Consider the following 23,555-nt stretch of genomic DNA (forward strand, 5'->3'; position numbering starts at 1 on the left):
TGTGTGTGTACAAACTAACTTGATATTTACTCCGTGTCAAAGAAGCGACAACACATGCAAACAAGCCTCCTTTTTAATACATAAATCTCTACAACTCCAAATTACATTTCTGCAACAATATGTAATACATGCATACTGAGGGGCTTTCTTCATATTTAATTAGTTTTTTTATTTTTTGGGAGGGGGGGTATAGGGAAGACAAAAATAAACACTCAAGACCCAGGCAAATGTTGTTGAATTTTGTATTTACAGTAAGAAGAAGTAGTCCATTTGGATATTCATTTATAGGTAACTCTAATGACAAAACCCTCGACACTAGGGTCCCTTTTGTTTTTTTTTTTTGTTTTTTAGGAGTGTATCTTTTGTTTTTTTCCCCCCCTGTTCATTTTGAGTGATTAAAATTAAGTAGAGGTACCACAGAGAAAATACAAATAAGACAAAATCCCTTCTCTTCTCTGTGTGAAGGTCTGCAGACAGCGAGCGGGAGAGAGCAGGAGAAAGAGTCTTTCTGCTAAATTCAACAGGCTGGTATGAAAGCACAGTGATTAAACACAGAGTGAGCGAGCCGTTTTCAGACCAGCCACTTCATGAGCGGAAGCAGCAGAGCATGATATTTTCAACTACCGGACTGTACACCACCGATTTGACTCTGCAATATTAACCAGGATACATCGGCATTCATCTGTCATTTGTCTTTTTTTTCTTTTTTCTTCATTTTCACAGACATGAATGCACACTTCACCAGTGAACACTTTGTTTACATCCAAAATATAATTTAAAGGGAAAACAATCCATCCGGTGTGAGTTGAGTTACTCATCATTCTCACACTGCCAATGACTTTGAAGAAAGGAAACGTCTGGAAAACTCTCCCAGTGGCACATCAGAGTAAATATACCGCATGCGGAGGTTTTGCTTTTCAACGACGCCGCCGTCCTCGTTCCAAAACAGCAGCGTGTGATCTGCTCTGAGACGGGTTTGGTTGGCTTCATGTTCACATCCCTGAGAACTGGTCACAAAGAGACGAGCCGTGGTTGCCCTCCTGTGGTCGAGGAGGACTTCACAGTCAAAAATAAAGTCATCAAACAATACAGCGATTACAAAGCGAGAAACTATTAAGATACTGTACATCATTCAGCTGACAACCTTTCAGTCCAGTCTAACGGACACATGTACGCTATCCTGCGAGCGGTCTTCTTACAAAAGTCGTATTATAATGTAAGAAAATAAATATTCCAACACATTAGTGCAACGCACCGGCCCTCTCGATCGATCACAGCCGCGACTGAAGCGCATTTCCACACACTTAAAAGCAAAGACACGTACACGTGCTGTCATACTGTTGGGATGCCGTGAGCCACTGCAGCAAATACCACAGCAAATTAACGAGGGCTGTCGAAAAAAAAACAAAAAAAAAAAAACAACGAGAAGTTCAGAGTGCAGATGATGTCACGATTATTTACCGAAACTTGAAGCTTACAATTCACTTGCATAACACGACTCCACTCAACAGTTCCAGGCAGGATAATTTATACAAGGCAAACAGTGGAACGTCCCGTCAAAAAAAAAAAAAAAAAAAAAAAAACGACTCTTACTCAGAGTCAGAAATGACAGCAGCTTCAGTAAAGAGTTTTCTTTAGTGTGGCACTTCCCAGACCATGCGTCTGTTTGTCTGCCAGACGACCGAGATCGGGACTGAACATGGCCTCCACAATAGCAACATGAGGTGAGTCTCTCCCCCTCTGTACTTCCAGGTCATACTTGGTGGTGAGAAGGGAAGCATGGGAGAGAGGGTGTGTGTGTGTGTGTGTGTGTGTGTGTGTGCCGTGCTGAGCCATGGTAAATGGAGCCGAGACAGGGCTCCTCAAATTCCTCCCGTGCTTAGCAGAAACAGATGGGAGGCGGCGGGATGGGCAAACTGGGCGACGACGCTGAATCACCAAGCCAGGGGCGGTTTCTCTCCCACCCCCCGGTCTCAGAGCTCCGTGGTCTCCCAGCTCACCTCCCGCGGAACCTGGCGTCATTTAGTCCCAGTGTGGATCACGGTGACGGTGGAGGGTCGGGGCCGCGGGGGCTCAGCCACCAACGGGGGCTCCTCTCGTAAGGGAGGGGAGGCGTCGGAGCCCTGATTGTACACTTTAACGGCGGACGGCAAAGGAGCTATGGGAGGACCTGTGGGAGAAAGCAAACAGCAGTTAAAAGCATGTCGTCAGTTTTGAGGCCTAAAAACCTTATATGGTTTAATTATTGACAACAAATCCCATTTAAAGACGACAAGAATGTGTCAGGAGCCTGGAAGATTCCTGTAGGTTTTGCTCAAACTTTAACATACTTTACATAAGCGGCCAACTGATGATTATCTTTTTCAAAAACTGAATTATAAAAAAAATGTAGATCGTAAGACCATGGAAAAAGAAGAAATATTTCCAGTAGAAACCTTTACAATGAGTATTAGACTAAATGTTAGACTGAAGTCCTGTGGCACAAATATGTATTGTGCACATTACAACTGCATTCATTCTTGTTTTTATTAAATTATCATTTAATCAATCAATAAAATAGTACATAAACCGTTTAATTAACTAAATATTAACACATTAATTAAGAAAATGGTTAGAAAAATAAGAAATTCTTAGAAATGTGGTGTTTACAGCATAGGTCTTCAACACAGGGTCCACAGTGATACTGCAGAGGGGTCGCAAAATCTTTGGTTGTTTAGATATTTTTTTTAATTTTCCCCCACCAATTTAATTTTCTTTAAATACACATGAATCCAACATATTTTAGTAAACAGTAATCTCCTGTACACAGTAGGCTCCGCCCTTATCGCTGTTGAGCCAATCGTGACACCTCATGTTACACGCTGACTCTGTCAGGTTCCCCGCAATTGGCAGGGAGCCTATTCAGTCCCCAGGTGAAATCCAGAAGCACGCTGCTGTATTAGCAGAAGACATTCACTGTCCCCACTACATTTAGCTCAGATTCAAGTTAAAACTTCAATCTGTTAATTATTTTCTGTCTGTCCACAGCACACGTTTGAAATAAGAAATTAATATTTGAACTAGTGTACTATTTAAATAGTTTAACACTGAAAGCAAAATGATGATAATAATGTATATTTATAAACAGCACTAGGCCAAGTTTAATATTGAACACAAAGTAGGTAGGGGATCCCTAATTAATCTCTCCATCAGTTTGGGGTCCGTGGGCTGAAAAATATTACCAGTAAAAAAATCACTGGTCTGGAGTTCTTCAGTTTTTAAAAGATCTTCAACTAAACTGTTTGTGACCACGTCAACTCAACATCGGTTAAAACTACCGAATTAAAAATAACACCTTAAAAGAGCTCCTTTAACAGCCGCCAATTAGTTTAATGGAGAGGGAGCCTGTGGACTCGGGGGCGTCCAGAACTAAACGTTGGCCATGTTTGCGTTTGTTACAGCGAGCATCTGAAGTGTCACTCACAGTCCACCAGGGAGAGCGGGGCACAGTCCACAGACTGGCTCTTGGCTGGAGCTCGGCTCTGAGGGTTGGAGCTGGAGTTGTGGATGCTGCTGCCAAAGCTGGTGCCCAGCTGCAGGCGCCTCATGTGGCGGATCACAGCCGTCGCATTAAAGGCTTGCTGCGGAGAGAGGGTGGAAACAAGACAAGTGTGACTGCAAAGACAGATCCTTGGAGAAAAACAAACCACCACATGCTTCTTTGCCATTTGAAACGACAAGAAAACAATACTGGGATTTCTTTTTTTTTTCAAACAATATTTGATAACAAAAGGAGTCTGATGTCTCTTGTGCTCACCCTCCATTTGCTTTTGGCAAAGTTTTTGCGCATCTGCCGGCTGACTGATTCGTGTATGTTCTTGCAGAGAGCCGTGTCTCCGGCAATCCTGAAAAATAAAGTCATTTTCGATCATGCAGATGACAATTTACACGTTCCCAGACCCAGCACTACCCCGGTGATTTATGTTTTCATGTGTGGTACCTGGAGAATCGCCCTCACGCTGTTTTCCTATTTACTCCCACATTTGTTTTCATTCCGCTAAAATGCCTTTGACTGGTGCCGCACGTTTTCACATGAGCGCACACGCCGCATCTCTTTCTGTCAGATTCATCATAGTATCTCTGCGTGAACCCTACCCTCGATGGGAGTAATTTCTCTCTGTTGTGACACCTGTTACCGGTGTCACAAACCACATATTTGTATCTGAGGGGCCACCTGCCCAAGACCCAAAATACTCATTACTGGTTTATTGGCCATCTCAGCTGGCAACAGTGGCCCACGTCAGCTCGCTCTCGTTAGCCCCGAAGCAGGCCTGGGAAGACATCCCAATCGTTCATTAAAGCTTCTACATTCTTCAAGGATCCTTCAGGACACCAGCCGCTAATTGGCAGCCATTTATTCAGTAGATTTCTCTCTGAGGGCTGCCGGGGCTGAGCAGAGGTGGGTTCGCGGCTCGGAGCCATGGTGACAGATGACAGTGGGAGGACAAGCTCTCCATGACAAATGCGTAAGCTTGACAATCTGCGTCACACTGCTGTGTAATCGCGCCGAGATGTGTGTCTCCCTGTGATTGTCTGGCTGGGGCACAGTGTGGCGGAGGTTAGTTTCTCACCAGGGGTGCTCGAGAGCCTGGTCACATGTGAATCTCTTCTCTGGATCCTTCTCCATTAGACAGCTGATGAAGTCTTTGGCTGTGGAGGGAATTAAAAGAAAAAGAAAAGAAGTCAAGGGTACATCCAGCTGTACAGCCTAGTGTACTGAATGAATAATTTTTTTTATTTTTGTTGCTTGCTTGCTTTATTATTTAAACTACAAAAGTGACACAGAGTTTAATAAATGGGTACAAAACATAATGTGTAATGCTCTCTTGAAACATGATCCATTAGACAATATAATGATGTGTATTATTGTCTAGTATACTATTAGAGAAATGTCTCCAGAGATGTAAATTTTGTTCTGATTTATATATAGACAAAAGCTATAAGAAGATGTCCACTGTGACTAAAATATAACTAAAGGGGTGTCTACTGGCATCATAGTTAAAGCAAATACTATATAATTAATGTTTCCAGAACGGTCTTAGTTGTCCATGTCTGCCTGACTAAAAACTGTTGAATAAAGGCAAAATGCCTAAAACGAAATAATTAAAAAAACAGAATGAAATATTTTAAACTGTTTACTAAAAACACTGTTTATACTTTTTTTTTTTTAATTGTAAATGATCAATACAGAAGAAGAATGGATTCATTTATTGACATTAATGAGCTAGCATGTAAAGTGGCCGCTCATCTGAATCCAACACATCTGTTTTTATTGTGACTAATTTCAACACATCTGTGGCGAAAGGATCTATTGTTTATTGGCTGATAAGAATTATTCAGTATGGCTGAAATTGGAGTTAGCAGGAGCTAGCTAATGTTTTAAGAGTTAGCCTGCCTGCTAAATGCTACAGCACCATGTAGCATAATATATGGCTGATTAACATAACCTGTACAAACCCACGTAAATGCACGGGAGTTAGCTGAAACAAGCTAAACCCAGCTCAGTGTTTTCTGAGTTAAATGCTTCACTTTAATCACTTGTAGAGATACATGATGGAACTGTGATATAAACCCTTTTGACAAAAACACCGTCATCTGTGTTTTCTATTGTATTGTATTGTATTGTATTAGTACTGCATTGTCAAGTCAAACTGACAGAGTTGTGAAGAGGGAGTCGACTATTTTTCATTGAGTAATATCTTCAGTGTTACTGAACAGACAAACGCTCTCAGATGAGGCATCCATTGTGTAGGTTCACATTACAGCCACTGGTGATAGTCATTTCTGTGTTTCTGAGAAACCATCTCTGTAATTTTGGCACAGCCATGAACCTCGGGCAGATGGTGACGGATAAGAGATCATCGGTAACAAATTCTAAACGGCCACGTCATTGCCACGGAGAACAGCAGGACACAATCCCACTGTTCCTGGATTCACCCACATTTGGCACAGAATTTAAAACGTGAATTTGTTTGAATTGCAAATCATGTTCTCAGTCGTCTCCCAATATTAATCCATTCATGCTGATCCAGGTCTAAAATCAGCTCCAACTGTGAGTCATGTAGTAGTCGCTGTGATAAAAAAGAATTATAGGCTATAGGAATGAATGGTGCTCTAGTAGTTCTAGGAAAAGGTGCATCTGAAAAAGCCTGATCCACTTCACTGAGGCTTTACTGTGAATGTTGTGTTAAAAAATGACTCAAAACAAGAAATTTAAAGAGAGATAATGGGACATATTGTGTAATTATGACAAATAATGGTAAAATTCTTAGGCCTCCATGTGGAACTATAAAATGTGTAAAACAGATGTTTATTAAGAACACACAGACAGACTCAGACATAGGGTATGTCATCACTCACCAGAGTCTGATATGTCATCCCAGTACGGCGCGTCAAACTCATAGTCGGCCTTGAGAATCTGCTCGAACAGCTTTGAATCATTCTCGTCGTAAAACGGAGGGTAACCGCACAGCCTGTGGAGACGAAGATGGATGATTACACAACAGCAGCAGCAGCAGCAGCAGCGGCGGTGGCAGCAGTCCGTGTGAAAGTCAACCAGTCATCCAGCTGATGTTAGAAACTTTAACCTAAATCTAAAAGGATTTGCTGTGGCCTAATCGCATTTACAAGCAGATAGATTTTTCATATAGCATGCAGCAGTAGATGGTTCAAGGGGGATTATCGAGGCTGCGTGAAAACTAAAAGGGGAAATATAGGACGAGAACGGTCCATTTTCATGTGATATGGATATAAATGTGCAGGCAAACAGCAGATGTGCGATGCAAATCCATGCCGTGTGTTTAAATTGTGCTTTTGATTACGAGACGATATAAATGACGAGCGCTGGCAGAAGCCTCGTTTGTGAGGACATCAGAAACAACTGATTACCTTAAAATTCACAACACCTCACGAATGGATGACTACACCAGGGATTTTCTCTTTGCTAATGAGCGACACTTTATTTAATTAAGCCGGCAGCTTCATGTAACACTTTCCACTCAAAGCCTTATAGGGGCTTTATTTTTATAGGAACAGCAGCTATGGGCACCCATCAGGCTGCAGCCTATGTTAACGGGGCTTTATTAGAACCTGAAAGCTGTATGGTGTTGATGGTTTTAGCTATTAGGTTGTCACCGAGGTCACTGCCCTTCTTTCTTTTTAGAGATATTGATTAACAATAGTTTCTACTTGTGGTTAATTTATCCCAGTGGCATGCTAAAGGACGCCACCATCAGTCAACCAGTCAAACTGAAGCATATCAACCAGCATTGGATAGACGGTCGTAAGGATCAGTATCTCAGTATCTAGCGACAGATTTTTGAATCTGTGAAATATCAGCTTCCTCTTATTGTCACTGCATGTTACCAGCTTGTCTTGGGTTGAGGGGAGGGGCCTCTGTGGATCATCCCACGGATACTTGATCAGTTTGGGATCTAGTGAATTTGGAGGCCAGGTCAACACCTTTTCCTGTGTCTTGTGTGTCTGTGTCAGGCTGCATCCTGCTGGGGATGGCTGCTGCCATCAATGAGTGTCATTGCTATGGGATGGGGGTACCTGGTCTGGTCTAGGTGGGTGGCACATGCCTAAGTAAAATCCACACAAACACCAGGTCCAAACATTTCCCAGCAGATCATTGAATTGTCAATGTTATTTACTTCTCCTGTCAGTGGTTTTAATGTTGTGGCTGAGGTATATGGTGCATATGATAACACTAAGTGAGTCACAAACCCTGCCCTAAAGCATAGTCCTTTTTATCAACTCTTTTACTCTTGTTTTTTTTTCCATTTATGACATGAATGTCATGTTTCTAGCAGCTGAGACCATAAAGTCATTAGGAAAATGTTTACTGAGGCAATAGACGGATTATTATTCACCTCAAAGCAACACTGTACCAAAGTACAGCTCACAGAGGAGTTTGCATGGCTGTAGACTCTTGTTATTTTAACATTTTAATCTTGTTATCTGTGTTATGATGCCTGTCCGTGTCTCAAACTTTGCTCACTGTCTCTGTCGACTGGATGAGGAGGTTTTCCCGTTGCCATCTGAACACTGCTGAACATCTATCAAATCCATAAAAGAAGTATATTTTCAATTGAAGTACTCACAGAATATAAGCGATGACCCCAATGGACCAGCAATCCACGGCTTTACTGTACGGCTTCTGTGCCAAAACCTCAGGAGCTGCAACCATGAACACAAAAATTAGCTGGCTTAGAAAAACTAATATTCATGTAGTAAAACACCGCACACAGTTTCTGACCAGACTCAGAGGCTGGAGAGGAATGTGAATATTTGGTGGATGGCCCGTAGCAGATGGCTAAGGTTAACCCGTGGCTACTGGCAGATTAAATTAGGTCGTGTTTAGCTAACCATAGCATCTAATTATCTCGGAATGAGTTTACACCACGGCCAGAGCTCAGAGGGCATCCTCACCTACGTAACCGGGAGTCCCACAGGCGGTGGCCATCACGCCCCCCGTCCCCTCCATCTTCGACAGGCCAAAGTCACTGATCATGATCTTTGACTCATCGTGAGGACTGAAGTACAGCAGGTTCTCGGGCTGAGAATAAAAAGGACAGAGGCGAAACGTGTGACTGAGCTTGTCTGTCTGTGTCAGTCTCATATGAGCCCATGTGCCTTTTCATCCAAAAAGCAAGATGTGAGGGGAAAAATATGAAACAAAATCCCCTGGATTTGTCTTTCATGAGTTATGGCTCATCCGAGAGGCTTCTGCAGTTACGCAGGGAAGGAAAATCCCTGACATTCAACCTGTGCGCGGTCGCGCAGCAAACAGTGGGGATTTCCCCCTCCCAGAAAGACTGAAGCGATCTGTCAACTGGCAGCACAAACAAACGCTCCTCTGTGAGCATCACATGGAGTTTTACCTTTAGGTCTCTGTGCACGATGCCCATGGAGTGTAGGTAGTTGACGGCGTCTAAAACCTGACGAATGAGCCGACTGGCGTCCATCTCTGTGTAGAAGCCCTTCTCAACGATGCGGTCAAACAGCTCACCTCCAGACACCCTGCCAGCGCACAACGGAAGACGAGTTTATATAATGACAGTTATATAACTGTAGCTGCAAGATTATTATGCAGCACTTAAAATAAGAAAGAAAAAAGTGGAAAATGTTACCGCTAAGTACATATTTCCACATAAGAAAATACATTTTTATGTGCACAGTTAAAACCTCGCACGTTTACTCACACACATTTAAATGCGATAAGTGACTTTTCAGCAGACATTTATGTTTCCGAATCCTTGATAAATGATTTTAATAATGACTTTATATTACCAATAAACGAATGTTTCCGTGTTTTAACAGCTACACACCAGACTAACGCCGAATAACTCAGTTTAAGATTCATCTGACACAGTTTATGTAGCAAATCAGTCACTCCTTGTATCACTGCTATTTCAACGTTAGTCTGTATTCACACTTCAGTTATTTTACCCTGCAGAGCACAAAGCAACTCTATTTCAATAAAATAAAAAGTGAGTGTGCCAAAAAGAAAGCTGTAATTATTGAGAGTCTCTCCTTGTGTTTGCTTGTCTGCGGCACTGACTGACTCTAATTTGAGGCTGTATCGTGTTGCCAAATCTAAAATACCTCCTTTTCTAAATGTAATGTGTCATCGTGACATGTTTGGAACCGGCGCGTCGGCCCTCTCCTGAAGACTTTTAAACCGCAATTTACAAAAGGCAAAAGACCAAACAAGTGACTCATTAAGTTTCTGAGCTTCGAGAATGAGTCGGCGTTGGCAAAAGGCCTCGCATTCAATGTTTGTGTAAGTGAGACTTCAAGGCAGCGTTAAGCACCTTGGACGGCAAAAATTGCTGGCGCGGAAATATGCGGAGAGGGGAAAGGTCTCCGATGACAACATGCGTTTGACACAGGAAAACAGCAATGACAGAGAGGGACTGCTGCACAGCAACGCTGAGGGAAATACAAGATGTTTGCTACATAACAAGGACTGAAAATGACCATCATGTAGAAATATGCTTATTCTATTTCTTAAAGCGAATAGTAAGAGAAGACCAATAGTATTCATGTCTGGCTACTAAAGAGATAGTTAATTTATCTTAGCATAATGACTGGAAATTACCTCAGCCTCACTAATTAACACATTACACATCCTGTTCATTTAAAAATAACATTACAAACATCATATTTACATAGTATATGCCTCCTTTTGGACATGAATCATTTATCCTAGACATCTCATCTTCTACTACCACTTATCCTCACTATTGTTGGTGGAGTCTATCCAAGTTGTGATCGGCTGAGAGGCGGGGTACGCCGTGGACAGTCCATCACAGGGCCAACATAGAGACAAACAACCATTTGCACTCACAATCGCCCCTGGGGTCAATTTAGAATCACCAATTAGCCTAACGAGCATGTCTTTGGAGGTCTCATCTCATCTTCTACTAGCGCTTAATCCTCACTAGGGTCGCGGGTGTTGCTGGAGCCTATCCCAGCCAGCCTAGCGCAGGGCTAACACAGAGAAACAGCCATTCGCTCTCACACTCGCACCAAGGGTCAATTTAGAATCACCAATTAGCCTAACGAGCATGTCTTTGGAGGTGGGAGGAAAACCGGAGTACCCGGAGAAAACCCACACAGACACAGGGAGAACATGCAAACTCCACCCAGCTGGACGTGAAACCAGACCTTCTCACTGGGAGGCACTAACCACCGAGCCGCTGTGCCCCCCTTTTCTAGATATTTGTGTGAAATTCAGTCACAATTAGAGCATAACTTGAGTTGTGGCGAGTGACCCTGACGTTTGAGCATCAAGTCCAAGCAGACGTTCCTGAGATAACACCAATACACCGTGAAAACACAGCAAGTCCGGCTGTGGCTGTGAACAACACAAAAGTGAAGTGCAAGTGAAGTGTTGGTTTTATGTGAACTGTGCCTCGGTGTGGTGCAGCGATGCTTGCAGTCTCCGCCAGTCGCAGCGATGACCTGAAATCTTGTTTCGGTTTGTGTAAAGAAATTCAAATTAAAACGTGAAAAAAATACCTTTCGCATTTAAATAAAAAATAATGTTGTTTGCATTTGGCACATAGCTTCCTATATACACACAGGTTATAGCTTGTTTGTCGGCTGTAATTGTGTCTTCATTTAAACAGAGACTTCCTGGCAGCAAATTTAAACTGGAAGGCCCAAACAGTCTGAGGCGCTTTAATATACTGTTTATTGGCACTTCTCCTCTGTGTCCCAATACATCACCTCCACAAACAAACACACACTTGCAGTGTCCAGTGTATCCGTAATGCGCTGCCTGCTATTGAGTGACAGTGCTATAAAAGGACTATCAGCCTCTCGGTTTTATGACTTCTGACACAGGAAGGCGGTCAGCTTGAGTGTGATGTCATTCACACCTGCAACTTCTGAGGTAGGTGGTCACAGCACCGGGGTTTATAAAAATAAAAAAGAACGACACCCATCTAATGGGGCCAGCCTCGTATGCACATCCTGCACCGACTTCAGATGGGTGTCGTTTTTTTTTTTTTTATCTAAAAAGCAAGTGAGTCAGTTATACCATCTGCTGCATTATTTGGCCCCACTAAGGGCGCAATCCTCTTGAAAGCATCACTGCACCAGCTAGAGGAGATTACAGACACTAGCTTGAGAAAAAAAAAGAAAAAAAAAACACAGGACATTATCAAAATGAGAGGCCGCCAAACAGCTGACCTTAACACGCGGCGCGGTGGGCTGATGTACTTACAGCTGCATTATGAGGTACAGGTGGTTGGAGCTCTCGTAGATGTCTTCCAGGGCCACTATGTTCTCGTGCTTGATCCTGGAGAAGGAGAACAGAAAATTCACTTTGCCTGCTGTCAGCTTCCGTTTCATTTCAGCACAGACTACAAATGAGGGGCAATTAGCCTTTTCTTTTGTTAAAATGACGCCCTGCCGACAGAAGGCAGGAGCATTTTGTGCTTGTGTTGTTCACATGGACGCAAAAAAAGAAAGAAAGAAAGAAAAAACCTTTTGTACGTGATGGAGAGCAGGTGGGGGTGGGTGTGGGGGTGGGGTGTGGGGGATTCTCAGAGGATGCGGATCAATGAGTCATGAAGCGGCAACCCCTGTCAGCAGGAGCACCTGAAGAAAATAATATAGGACGGACAAATACGCCGAGAGCCTGTGTCCAGGCAACAAGGAAAGGAAAGGAAAAAAAAATAAAAAAATATGAACAACCTCTGCAAGGCAAGGTGATATGCAGATGACAGAGCATCTTCAGAAGGGCCAGCGTGTTTGAAAAGGAAGAGGCGGGGGTGGAGGAGGCGAGGAGAGTCTCAAAGGACCAAACAACCTTCACAACTTCCTCCCTTCATAAGTCCAGAATGAAAATGAGGTTGCAGTTTGAGGGCCGCCGCGCTAACGGAGGCGAATGAAGCGGTGCGAAAAAGAGGGAGAGGAATGGTTTGAATAACCGAGGCGGAGAGAGGAGGAAACAAGGAAGTCAAAGGATAGCAACTGTAACCAGGCAACTACACCCAACAACTGGCACGCTCACTTCAAGAGTGACTGATAACGGAGCTTCTCGGGGGAATTACCTATCAGGCCCTGGAGGAGTTATGGAGTGTCACCTCGTGTCGTTGCAATCCCATCATACCCCGTGTGCGTGCGTGCGTTAGAGTGTGTGTGTGTGTGTGTACACTCTGAGGACCCAAAATAGTGGAAAAATGGGATTTGACAAGGAAGTCACTTAAGCCTGACAATGACTGGTAAATAAACTGCGACAACATAAACCAACTCAGAGTGGAGACAGAGAAAACACGAGGCTTCCCCGAGGACGACGCAAGGCGGGAGGGTGGGCGACCCCTTTCTAGAGCGGGTGTTCTTCTTCTGCACACCTCCTCCCCCCTCCCGCCGCTCAGTCACGTGGTACCTACTTCCTCAGGACGGCGATCTCGTTCTCGATGCTCGTCTCCTTCCCCTTGAGCGCCTTTTTCGGGATGCACTTGATCGCGACCATCTTCCCCGTGGCATTCTCCCGAGCCATCACCACTTCGGAAAACGCACCGCTGCAAGAAGCACAGGGAGAGACATGTTAGCCCGGCTTTATGTGCGCTCGGACAATATTGACACATCGTCAGCGAGCAGATAGAGGGCACTCAGAGGCAGACAGGCCAGAGTACACAAACAGCATATTGTGAATATTTACTGAGATCTGGCAAAGTCCCTGACTATGGCCAACAGCCGTCTGTGCTGGCGTACACTCGGCGCTCGCGCGCAGCCAAAAGCACAGCAAACACTTTTAAAACCTCTAAAAAACACCCATTTAGGACGGCAGATAGTCTTCCCCCGCCATCTGCCCCCATACATGAGAGCCTTTAAAAACAAATACAGAATTAAGGGAATATTTGCTCCAGCCATCTGTATCTGTTGCTATGATACCACATAGATAATAAATCTCGCTGAGCAGGCACTGTGATTGCTTTTTTTCCCCCCTCTCTTTGTTGTTTTCATTACACACACCTTCTCCCACCGTGCTCCCCTCAGGACGACTTGATGTCAAGATCTTAAGAAGGACTGATAATATGAAACGCTTTTCACTGGGCCGAGCATGATCTAAAAGACTAAACTAATCCTCGATGGGCAGATAAGAAATCAAAGAGTGAACTCCAGACGTATTATTCAGGTGTTTGTCTGGAGTGCTATGGCACCAAGACCAGACTATTTTGGTCAGCTCTGTATTCCATTACTCTTTATTAGGCCGGTTCTGTACTTTTAATTTAGATTTTATCCATGGTCCTTTTCTCCTGTCAGCTGAACAAATTACCATGAAACTTAGCGTAAAGACTATACCCCTGCGTTAAAAGAATTCTGAAATGCAATCTTTAAATTTGCACATGAGGCATCATCTGGTTAAAATTACAATACTTTGACTCTGAGCATTGAAAGAGTTTTGATCTCAATTTACCACCCGATACACATTATATATATATATATATATATATACACACACATTGTAAAATTATGAATAGAGTTTTATTTTTGTAATTTGAATCATATATAAATCAGTCCATGAACAAATCCCTGTTTAAAACATTTAGAGAGGGACAGACAGAGGTGGAGAGTTTGGTGTAGATTTGTGACATGAAGATGATTTTGAGGAAAAGGCCTTTAAAGTGCATATACTGAAAATTTCCATAACTTTTTTTTAATCAGTAATCATTACTTACAAACAGATATCACCATTAAACTTTCCAAGCTGATTACTCTACACAGCTATTTATTAATATAAATTAAATATTAAATATTATAGAGGTATTATCTTTTAAAGAGGACACTAAAACAAACCTCTTAGTGGGAGATTTTCTTTTTTTACTCATAGAGGAGATTTTTCAGAAACAAAATGGCCCCTAAATCTCTTTGATGACAAAAGCCTTTGGGTCTTCCCTTAAAAAACAAATAACTGTCCTAAGGACTTCCATGCTAAGCGAGTGTATTAACATGGGCAACAATGAAGTGACATGGTATTTTTATGAGTTGAGAGAATTGGTTCCAATGTCATAAATCATTTATTGTTCCGGTGGTTTACAAAATGTTAGCAAGACATCTTAAATATAAAATATATAAAAGTTTTTGAAAGAAAACGGCGTCCATGTTTTTTTTGCCAAAGTGACATCACTTCTGATTTTGAACTCTAAGAACACCACAGTAAAATTACAGGATCCGTAATGCTATTATGTTGTCAAAGTATATATTTTGTCAGTTTCTCCCGACAGCCTCCAAATCCCACCGCGTCCGTCAAATCCATGCTAATCCCTCACTCCTCCATCACTCGGAGGGGGAGGGTCAATCAGAACCGCCGCGCACGAGCGGGCTCCGTGCACAAAAACACACCGCCTGGTCACGGGTGAGACAAGGTGGAACACCGCAAACGAAACAACGGAGGCTTGGAGCGTACGCCCTTCTGACTTAACCTCATTCTGACACGTGATGTGGGCCACTATGCAAATCCAAGGGCTTGTGTAAGTTGGTGCACTACTTCCTGGCCCGTTAGAGCACTATCTTCCCGCTGCAGCTGTTGCCCGTGAGGACAATGAGCATCATTTCTATTCAGCGCACGCCACCGATTTCCACAGCTGCGTGGACATTAGGAGAAGAACTAAATTCCTCCAGCATCAGCGCGAAGCTGAGCAACTGCAGAGCAGAGCCGCTTCGGAGCGCGTTTTCCGCTTTCTGCAGGAGGGAGAGACACAATGATGAAAACCACAGGAAACCCGTGAACTCACTGAGAGGGTGGTTTCAAGCGTGTAGCACCATTTCGGTCCCCCCCCCACCCTCCAGCTCACCACGCCGACAGGCAGCAACATCACTTCCTGTGAATGACAACGGCAGAATTCAAGCCTGTGACTTCCCTCGCTCTGTCAGTGCATGAAGCATGACAAACTGTGCTGCAAAGGATTCATATTCCATTAATTCACGGGGATAAATGCCACTGCCTGCGTATGGAATCTGCACACAAAAACAAAATACCATAGAGCTGAAATGACTGCTGAAAAAAAACTGTTTGAGTCAAACATTTAGTTTTAAGCAAAAATGTTGTCTCATGTTAGGATTAGCTGCTTGTCTTTGTCATATTAAGACAAATGTCATCTGCATATCATTTAATTTAATATTCCATTGAATACATGATTAACCGTATGTTATGCAACATGACTACGCAACCAATCTGCAGCAAACGATCACGATGGGAGAAACGACATGACTGCACGGCAGCGAAAAAAAATGTTCCTGACCCAGTGTCACAGACCAAGTCAGCAGCACACTGACTCACTTGGCTGAATAATAATCACATTTGAGTCCTTCCCATGGCCGCAGAGCTCCCTGTTCACGGATCTGGGATGACAGTATGAGCTGTGTGTGACAGTCCACAGTCACAAAACACCGCCACACTGTGTGCAGATAGCCGAGCCAAACTGGCTGACTAATGCGAAATGTGGGCTGCTCTGGTGTGTGTGTGAAACCGTCGGCTGATGCTGCAGATGCAGAGTGCGCCTCGTATGAAAACTCATCGAGAAGAAAACTTCGGCAGGCCCCGACCTCAGACGGTTGCTCTTTCGAGAAGGCGTGGGCCAGTGCTGATGGGGGGCAGTCATGTCTTTTGATGGAGGGGGTGGTCTTGTCGAGGCCTGAGGCCCGGCTTATTGATATGCACAGGCACTGGATGTATGGCGTTGCAGCCCAGTGGTCACGCTGAATCGCCTTGTGTAAGATGCATTACAGCTGCCCGTTACGCAACATATGGGATGGAAAAGTTCAATCTCGATAATCCAGGTAGAGCTGCTACCGGTGGCATAACCTACTAGGCTCAAAGTCAGCCTTTCGACAGCGCAGTGACACCTTTAGCATACAGCAGATGGTACGATCTATTGTTCTCAGTGAATCCAAGATGATTCAGAGCGATGAATCAGTTTAGGAGCTACAATAAGAAAAGAAGACTAGACTAACAGGTTAAACTGTTCACATCCCTAAAGTCTGGCAGCAAATTGTTTTGCAGTTAAATGTTTTTTTTTTCTGCTTTTTACAGACTTCACACCACCATCTGCTCAGCTGTGTGTTATGCTAACTCGGCCTGGGATTACTGAACTCTGGTGACTAGACAAACTGTGAAAGTGACACGGTTTCCAGCTAACAAGCACGTCTTTCTGCTGTCGGCATTATTCTCCTCACCATTAGCATCCACTAAAATATAACAGCGCATTTCCGATACGTGCATCTGTGTTGGCTGTGCAGGGATGCTAACGGAAGTGGTCTCCTTTAGAGAACACAACGATACGATAGCAGAAAAAATTAATGATACGCATCAATCAGGCTAGTTTATATAATAAAAAAATTCCTTCTACATCCAAACAAGAAAAACAGACCTACTCATAATACTTTATTATGATAGATAATAAATTGTTGGAATATTACTTTAGGTTCATTCATTATTTACCCAACATTTTAAAGCCAAAAAAGCTCCTAAAGGTAACAGAGTAAATGTATAAATATATATAAATGTTATACCTGCATGGAGCTGAAATACGAATTCAGATAAGCGGTCGCCATTTTAATGGCTAAACAATGGTTTATGTCATTTTACAAGCAAAGATTTCAAGCATTTTCTGGTCTTTGTCTTCTTAAAGAGTAGCCTGGAGATTGGAGCTGGATTCTGGTTCACTCCAGAAACTAACCCGCGCAATGATGAACCGTGCAAACAAGTTCTAGTAAGAACAAAAACTTAAAAATAGAACTTCCTTTCCATCTTTGTGTCACTGTAACATAATCACTGCTGGCTTTTTGTCTTTCCAGGTCGTAAACCACTCCGATCAGGTCCTGCTCAGTTAAATCAATAATATGAGCCCAGTGAAATCCAGCAGATCTCACAATCCAAACAACTGGACCTGGGAGCCATTATTATAACACACACCAGACCCGAGGCTACTTTCCAGGAATGTGCAGTTTCACTTGATTGTGGTCCGTTTGCGGGCTGATAAGAGCTAATGCTGCTCATAAACAACTACAAAGAAAGGTTCCCGCCAAATATTTCCCTGGAGCAGTGGATAATCTTGTCTGAAGCCGCAGATCGGCCTGTCACAGAGGAGTGGAATTATTTTAATAAGGGTGATTACTGCCTCCTGTGCTCTGATACAAGGTAGCGTGGCGCACTTCTACTCTCTGAGTGCACTGGATGGCACACTATGACTGTAGGCATTCACTGTGGTCAGAGGGGTATGAATACAAATGGACACTCAGGTAATAACCAACCAGGCCCCCCCCCCCTGCAGTCAGAAGAGCTGGATGACAGAGGTGGAGGTAGACAGAGTCTTCCTCTGAGGGAGCAACCAAGGACTTTCTTCATCCTAGTTGCCTAGCTGCCATTTTGACTGCATTCATGCTGCTTTCAAGGACCCAGCTAGCCTCTGTGTAAGCCGTGTTCCAAAGACACATCTCAGGCAAGCAGGGCTTTTGTCAGAGCCAGTTTAATATCTGCACTTGTGGAATGTTTATTCATGAATGTCAAAGTCGGAAAAGATCTTTTTTCCCCCCATTTTTTATTTTATTTTTTTTCTCGATGGGGTGTTGGGGAGCAACGAGTGGCAGGAATGAGTCAGCTACAGCTAAGCTATGTTTGGCCCCGCACTGAAAAGCCACCAACATTAATCTCAGAAAGTGGGATTCCGAAATACATGACAAAGCACTTTGGCCAGATGCTACTGGAAAGCATCGTTTTTGGGGACATTTAAATAAATAAAATAATGTGCCAGAGTGAAGTACGCTGTAGAGCACGATTCATGCTGGATTTATGAGGCAGATATATTTAAAAACTCCATCCACTTTCTATTCGTTTTTCCCCTATATGAACATTTTCACTCAGTTATGTATGTTTTTTTTTTTATTTAGTTTATAAATAGCTATAGTTAATAGTTTACCAAAGGATCACATGAAAACTTGCATATGAAAGGGGTCACTCATATGGTTCCCCTGGGGGGTTTTATTTGGTTGCGACTGACAGTTTTGCTGTTTTGGTTCAGTTGTCTGGTTGCGATGCTTTTGGCCACGGCAGGCAGCTATTTATAGTGAAATAACTCTTAACCCGATGTCAGACAAACCGAAACGGGGAGCTGGAGAACGTACTGCAAGTATTTAGCAGCCCACGGGTCAGATCATCAAACACAACCCGACGACCGGTACCTGCAGGCGTGTAAATAGTAACGTTACGATCCAAACTATCTTAGCTAAAGGTGGTGAGCTATGTAATAAAGAGGTAATCGTGTCTAAGTTAGTTATTTGCCAATGCAAACTAATCACAGTTTATCCGTAAGCCAATCAGCCCTTTCAATTATCAGCAGGGCTGCACAGATTAGATGTCTCTGTCCACACTGATACTGACCTTCTTAAGGTGTGATGTAAATGGTGCAACTTAAATAGAGTTTGCTTGTAAATGTTTACATTATCTGTCATGCTGACCACGGACACAGTTTTCAGTCTCACCTCATGTTACTTGACAGGAAAAGATTCTAATAAGCACCTTGTATATGAATCAAACTGATTTTAAACTCGAGGCTCTGGTGTGTTTATAGTATCTCAGTCACAGATGTCAAAATCTAAACTCAAACCCACATGGACCTATAACCTATAACAGTTATGTGGTTAGGTTGCTTAAGGTAGCTTCCACTGAGCATGAGCAGCTTAAAGGTCTGAAATTAGCCCCCAGACGAGTGTGTGTTGAGGTATGAGGGCTGGCTTCGCTGGAGAAGATCTCATTAGCTCTACAGCCAGAAACAACACACGGAACAAGTGCAGCCAAAGCATTAGTGGCATGGCCACAGATGCTTCCTGTTCTAAATCTCCTATCAGTATCGTTTCGAGGCTCGTGCGCAGGTAGGCCCGTAGCCGCTGTTTAAATCAAATCTTGGCCAAATATTCACGCCGACGTGAACTACGTGGCTGTAATTTAACATCAGGATATATCAGAGCAACAATCAGCCAGTGCAACTACACATAAAATGTGAACCAGAACAACTGTGCCATTCAGACTAAATCCATCCTAGAGGTGTGATTAATGTGAGTAAAAGTCATCTACAAAATACTCCTACAGTCAACGTACTTAAATATATTGGCAGACCGGCCATTAATCCATTTTCCGCAAAAGCAATGCAGATTTTTAGGCTCACCATAGATTAAGTCTTAATCTGCAAAGTAATAAATGTGTGTACCTCTGGAATGTGTGAATAAAGCGGCGACTTTCCATGAGGAAAGAATGAGCGTCTTTGGCAGGAGGACCCTGCAGACGGATTATCCCTTCAGGACGCTGATGGGGAAACCTGACCAGAAACCTACATATGAAAGGTGGAGCAAGAGGAAGAGGAAGAGGAGGAAGATAATCTGCCTCTTCCTCTGACCAACAGTCCCTTCAATATTTAATCCCCGGCCAAAGCTGCAGCCTCGCCACGCTTCTTTGCCCCAGGTGCCATGCCGCAAACAAGCCACTCCCTGATTAAGGTACGCAGGAACAAGTACACGCTGTGTGTGTCACATAAAGGCCTGAGCGGAGACAGGCCGAGCTCGGCCGTGGGCGAGGGGACGTGCGCGTTCCTCTAACCTGGCCATTGTGTGGAGAGTAAATCACATGATTCAGCGGCGTATTCAGAAGCTCTTCACACATAAATGAAAGCCTCTGGGAAATCAGAACCACGTCCAGGTAGGAGCTCTGGCCGTTAAGTCCGAGCAGCTCAAGCCAGGAGTGTGCTATTTGAATCATCAGTCTGCATTAGAATTTCCAGATAACGACTCCTCATAAGGAGAAAAGCAGCTCCGCAGTCAAGCTGAGAAGAAAAATGACGGTGAGGAGAGCACAGAGAGCAGAGATTATTCAAAGTTTACACAAGATAAGGCTGCATATCTCAGAAGAAAGAGTTTTTTTTTTTTTGTAATTAATGAACAAACTCATTTTCCATTCAAACATAACCGCAGTAGCCAGAGGCCATTTGTTGTGAGGCTGAGGCCAAATTAATGAAACAAACACACTCCCACAGGAAGACTCCCTCAGCTCAGGCCTTCCATCAAATCTTTAACAATATCAACACCATTACATAATGTCCCTCTCAGGTAAGGGAGGGTGAGATGTCTTCAGAGGACAATACATACATTGGTGAAGACAACAACAGAGCAAAAATGGAAGAGATCATTGGGTTCACACTCAACAGGTGGAAACAAACACGACTAAATGAATGTATGCGGTGCTCAGTAAGTGGTGGTGTGTAGATAGTGACTTTGAATCTGATAAGCTACGCAAGATCCGCAGTAACTCTGAACACCAAAATGAGGGGTAAGAGATAAGACCTAGCCAAGAGCAGGCAGATGAATCAAAGAAGTTTACTCAAGATTATGTGGTATATCTAAAAGAGGAAGTTTTTGTTTTGTTTTGTTTTTTTAAGCATTTGTGAATGATCTCTTTATTCATTCAAATATAACCACAGTGACTAGAGGCTATTTTTTGCGAATCTCAACACCAGCATCTGAGGGCAAATTAAAGAAAACAAACAAACTCCCATAGGGCAGTTCCTTCCTTAGCACAGGCCTTTCATGGAACTTCAAACAACACGAACATCACCACATTACATGGCTCTCAGATGAGGGCGGACTGACATGTCTTCGGGGGACGAATTCAAGCACTGGATGAAAACCAAAACAGAGCAGAAATGGAGTTAATATTTGACTTCCAGTCAGCGGGTGGACTCAAAACAAATGTTAACGATGCTCCGTGGCCGCTGGTGTGTGAATAAAAAGCAACTTGGAGCTATTAAACGGAGATATTTTCTCTACGATGATACTACTCTTTAAAAAAAAAGCAGTGCTTGGATCACACTGAGTCGTGAAAAGAGAGGATGCTGAGGATAAACGACAATGTTTTTAAGCATTTATGAATTACCCCATCATCAGCCCGTTCTCCATTCAAATATAACCACAGTGAGCGGAGGTCAAACACCAGTTTCTTTGGCCAAATTAAAGAAAGCAAATGTGGTCCCACAGGGAGGCTCCTTCCTCAGCTCGGGCCTTCCATCGAACCACAACATAAACACCATGCCTCTCAGGCAAGGACGGGCGGACATGTCTTCGGAGGACAAAAGCACGTCTCCCACATGAGAAATGCACCCCATTAATCGTGTGATCACAGCTAGCAGTCTATCACAAGACCGGCTGCGTGAGACCGGCTCCTGTCGAGCGAGCACGACCTGCTTGAGCCGATTGATGTCTTCCATTCAGGGGAACACTTAGGCTCGCTCTCGGGCTGCATAACTTATTCAAAGAAGAAAATACATGAAGCCAAGCAGCACTAACGGCAGACTAAAATAAACTCAGGAATTTCGCCCGCTCTGTGGTCCAGAAGGCAAGAGCGCAACTTTTCTGGCCAAAGTGGTCCCTAAACAAGCCCGGCGAGACCACTACAGTTCTCATCGGGAGTGTTTACGGCACAAATCTGTGACAGTGACATGAATCTTTAGAGTCTGACATCATGCTGCTCCGCCGAAATCTGCTCCTCTGTTTGAGCACATGAACACATTAAAGCTCCCACAGATGGTGCTTTAATTTGGGAGTAGATTTCATCATTTGTGTATGCAAATAGGCCCTGCTGTCTTTGTCACAGTTGTGTTGTACAAAACGACCCCAGACAAATGGCTGCCCCCCCACAAAAGCTCTGTTTTCACCCCTGCTTTGGGACCAAGAATATGCTACATCTTTTGAATGAACTGTGACATAAGCAGAAGCTTCAAGCCTCTGGCTCCACACACTGATGTCTCTAATTATTCCCCCTCTCTCAGCAATTAACTGCCGACTGTCCTGATCGGATTTAAGTGGTCAGTAAGTTCACAAAGGCTCCGTCTCCGCCAATTCAACAAATATTCAACAGCTGTCAGTCTGCTTTCATTTCCGTTCAATCGCTACAAGGTGGCATTGTTGTCTGTTGCTATATACGCACAACTGGATACAAAGTTTCTCGTCGCCTGCGAGGCTGCCGTTATCTTGCTACTCACGTCCCAAGGACTTCCTTGAAGTCAAATATCTTCTTGATATCATCGACGTGCTTCTTCCAAGATCCATCGCTGGACTCGCCGTTTTCTTTCGCCATTTCGCACAGGGGTGGGGGGAGGAGAGGAAGAGACGCTGCTTGGAGGATCACCACAGCTGTCTCAGCCAGCCAGAATTTTTTTTTTCTTTTTTCAAAAAAAAAAAAAAAAGAAAAAGAAAAGAAAAGAAAAGTACTTCTCTGGTTCTCCTTGGGGCTTCCTGGCTATTTGTCGGCGCGGTCTATGTTGCCGCTGAGCCCATGCATGCAGCCAGGCAAGCCCAGAGGGAGGGAGGTCTGTCCTACCCCGAGAGGTTATTTGACTAATCTCTTTGACGTAGCGGATCCCAAGCTCCGAGCGTCCCCGCTGTTCAGATCACTGTGACGGGGGGGAAACACAGACTTCTCTCCCTCCTCCTCCTCCTCCTTCTTCTCCTTTTGGCCGGGATTCAGTCAGTGTCAAGCGGCGATGCGGTGCGCAGAGAGGTCGGGATGACACTTGGCAGTCTCATCCGTGCTGCCGTGCCATCGAGTCACACCGACCGCCCTGTGGTTGTTATAGCAATAGGAGGAGTGGGAGGCTGCTGGCTGCTCCCGCCTATCTATCCATCTATCTTTCTATCCGATAGCGGCGCACACACGCTCAGACCTAAGTGTTCGCATTGCACCAAATCATCGGCGGCCCGGTGGAAACTCTGCCGGACTCATTTAGACTCTGACATTTCCACTGCTCAGTTGTTTCATTTTGATGTGGGTTGAGACCTAAAGGCGGGGGCGTAGCTACAGGAGGAATTTACCTTTTTTTTAATTATTATTATTATTATTCCACATACCTCCGTACTAAAACACAGCACAGGTGTTCCCTGACGAGACTTACCTGAGCCATCATTAAAACACCCGTGCTGCTGGTTGCCACCATGGAAGTAGTCATGTAAAC

General features: G+C 43.8%; 1 protein-coding gene across 1 annotated transcript; it reads right to left on the reverse strand.

Moving 5' to 3' along the window:
* Positions 1–55: 55 nt before the first annotated feature.
* Positions 56–23,299, reverse strand: LOC125015216 (calcium/calmodulin-dependent protein kinase type 1D-like). The gene is made up of 11 exons (XM_047596916.1): positions 22,587–23,299; positions 12,948–13,079; positions 11,777–11,851; positions 8,925–9,063; positions 8,473–8,599; positions 8,145–8,220; positions 6,400–6,512; positions 4,611–4,689; positions 3,797–3,884; positions 3,464–3,620; positions 56–2,170 (listed from the first exon to the last, which is right to left on the reverse strand). The coding sequence occupies exons 1-11, from the start codon at positions 22,679–22,681 to the stop codon at positions 2,019–2,021; spliced, it is 1,233 nt and encodes a 410-aa protein (XP_047452872.1). The 5' UTR covers positions 22,682–23,299; the 3' UTR covers positions 56–2,018.
* Positions 23,300–23,555: the final 256 nt, after the last annotated feature.

This window comes from Mugil cephalus, chromosome 10 (genome assembly GCF_022458985.1).
Source record: "Mugil cephalus isolate CIBA_MC_2020 chromosome 10, CIBA_Mcephalus_1.1, whole genome shotgun sequence".
In the NCBI taxonomy this organism is placed as follows: domain Eukaryota; kingdom Metazoa; phylum Chordata; class Actinopteri; order Mugiliformes; family Mugilidae; genus Mugil; species Mugil cephalus.

Excerpts from the sequence above, each read along its gene's own strand:
- LOC125015216 (XM_047596916.1), bottom strand. The coding sequence starts at position 22,681 with ATGGCGAAAGAAAACGGCGAGTCCAGCGATGGATCTTGGAAGAAGCAC. Across the intron at positions 8,600-8,924 it reads TCGTGCACAGAGACCTAAAG|CCCGAGAACCTGCTGTACTT; the intron begins GTAAAACTCCAT and ends TTTTATTCTCAG. Across the intron at positions 3,885-4,610 it reads CAGGCTCTCGAGCACCCCTG|GATTGCCGGAGACACGGCTC; the intron begins GTGAGAAACTAA and ends TTTATTTTTCAG.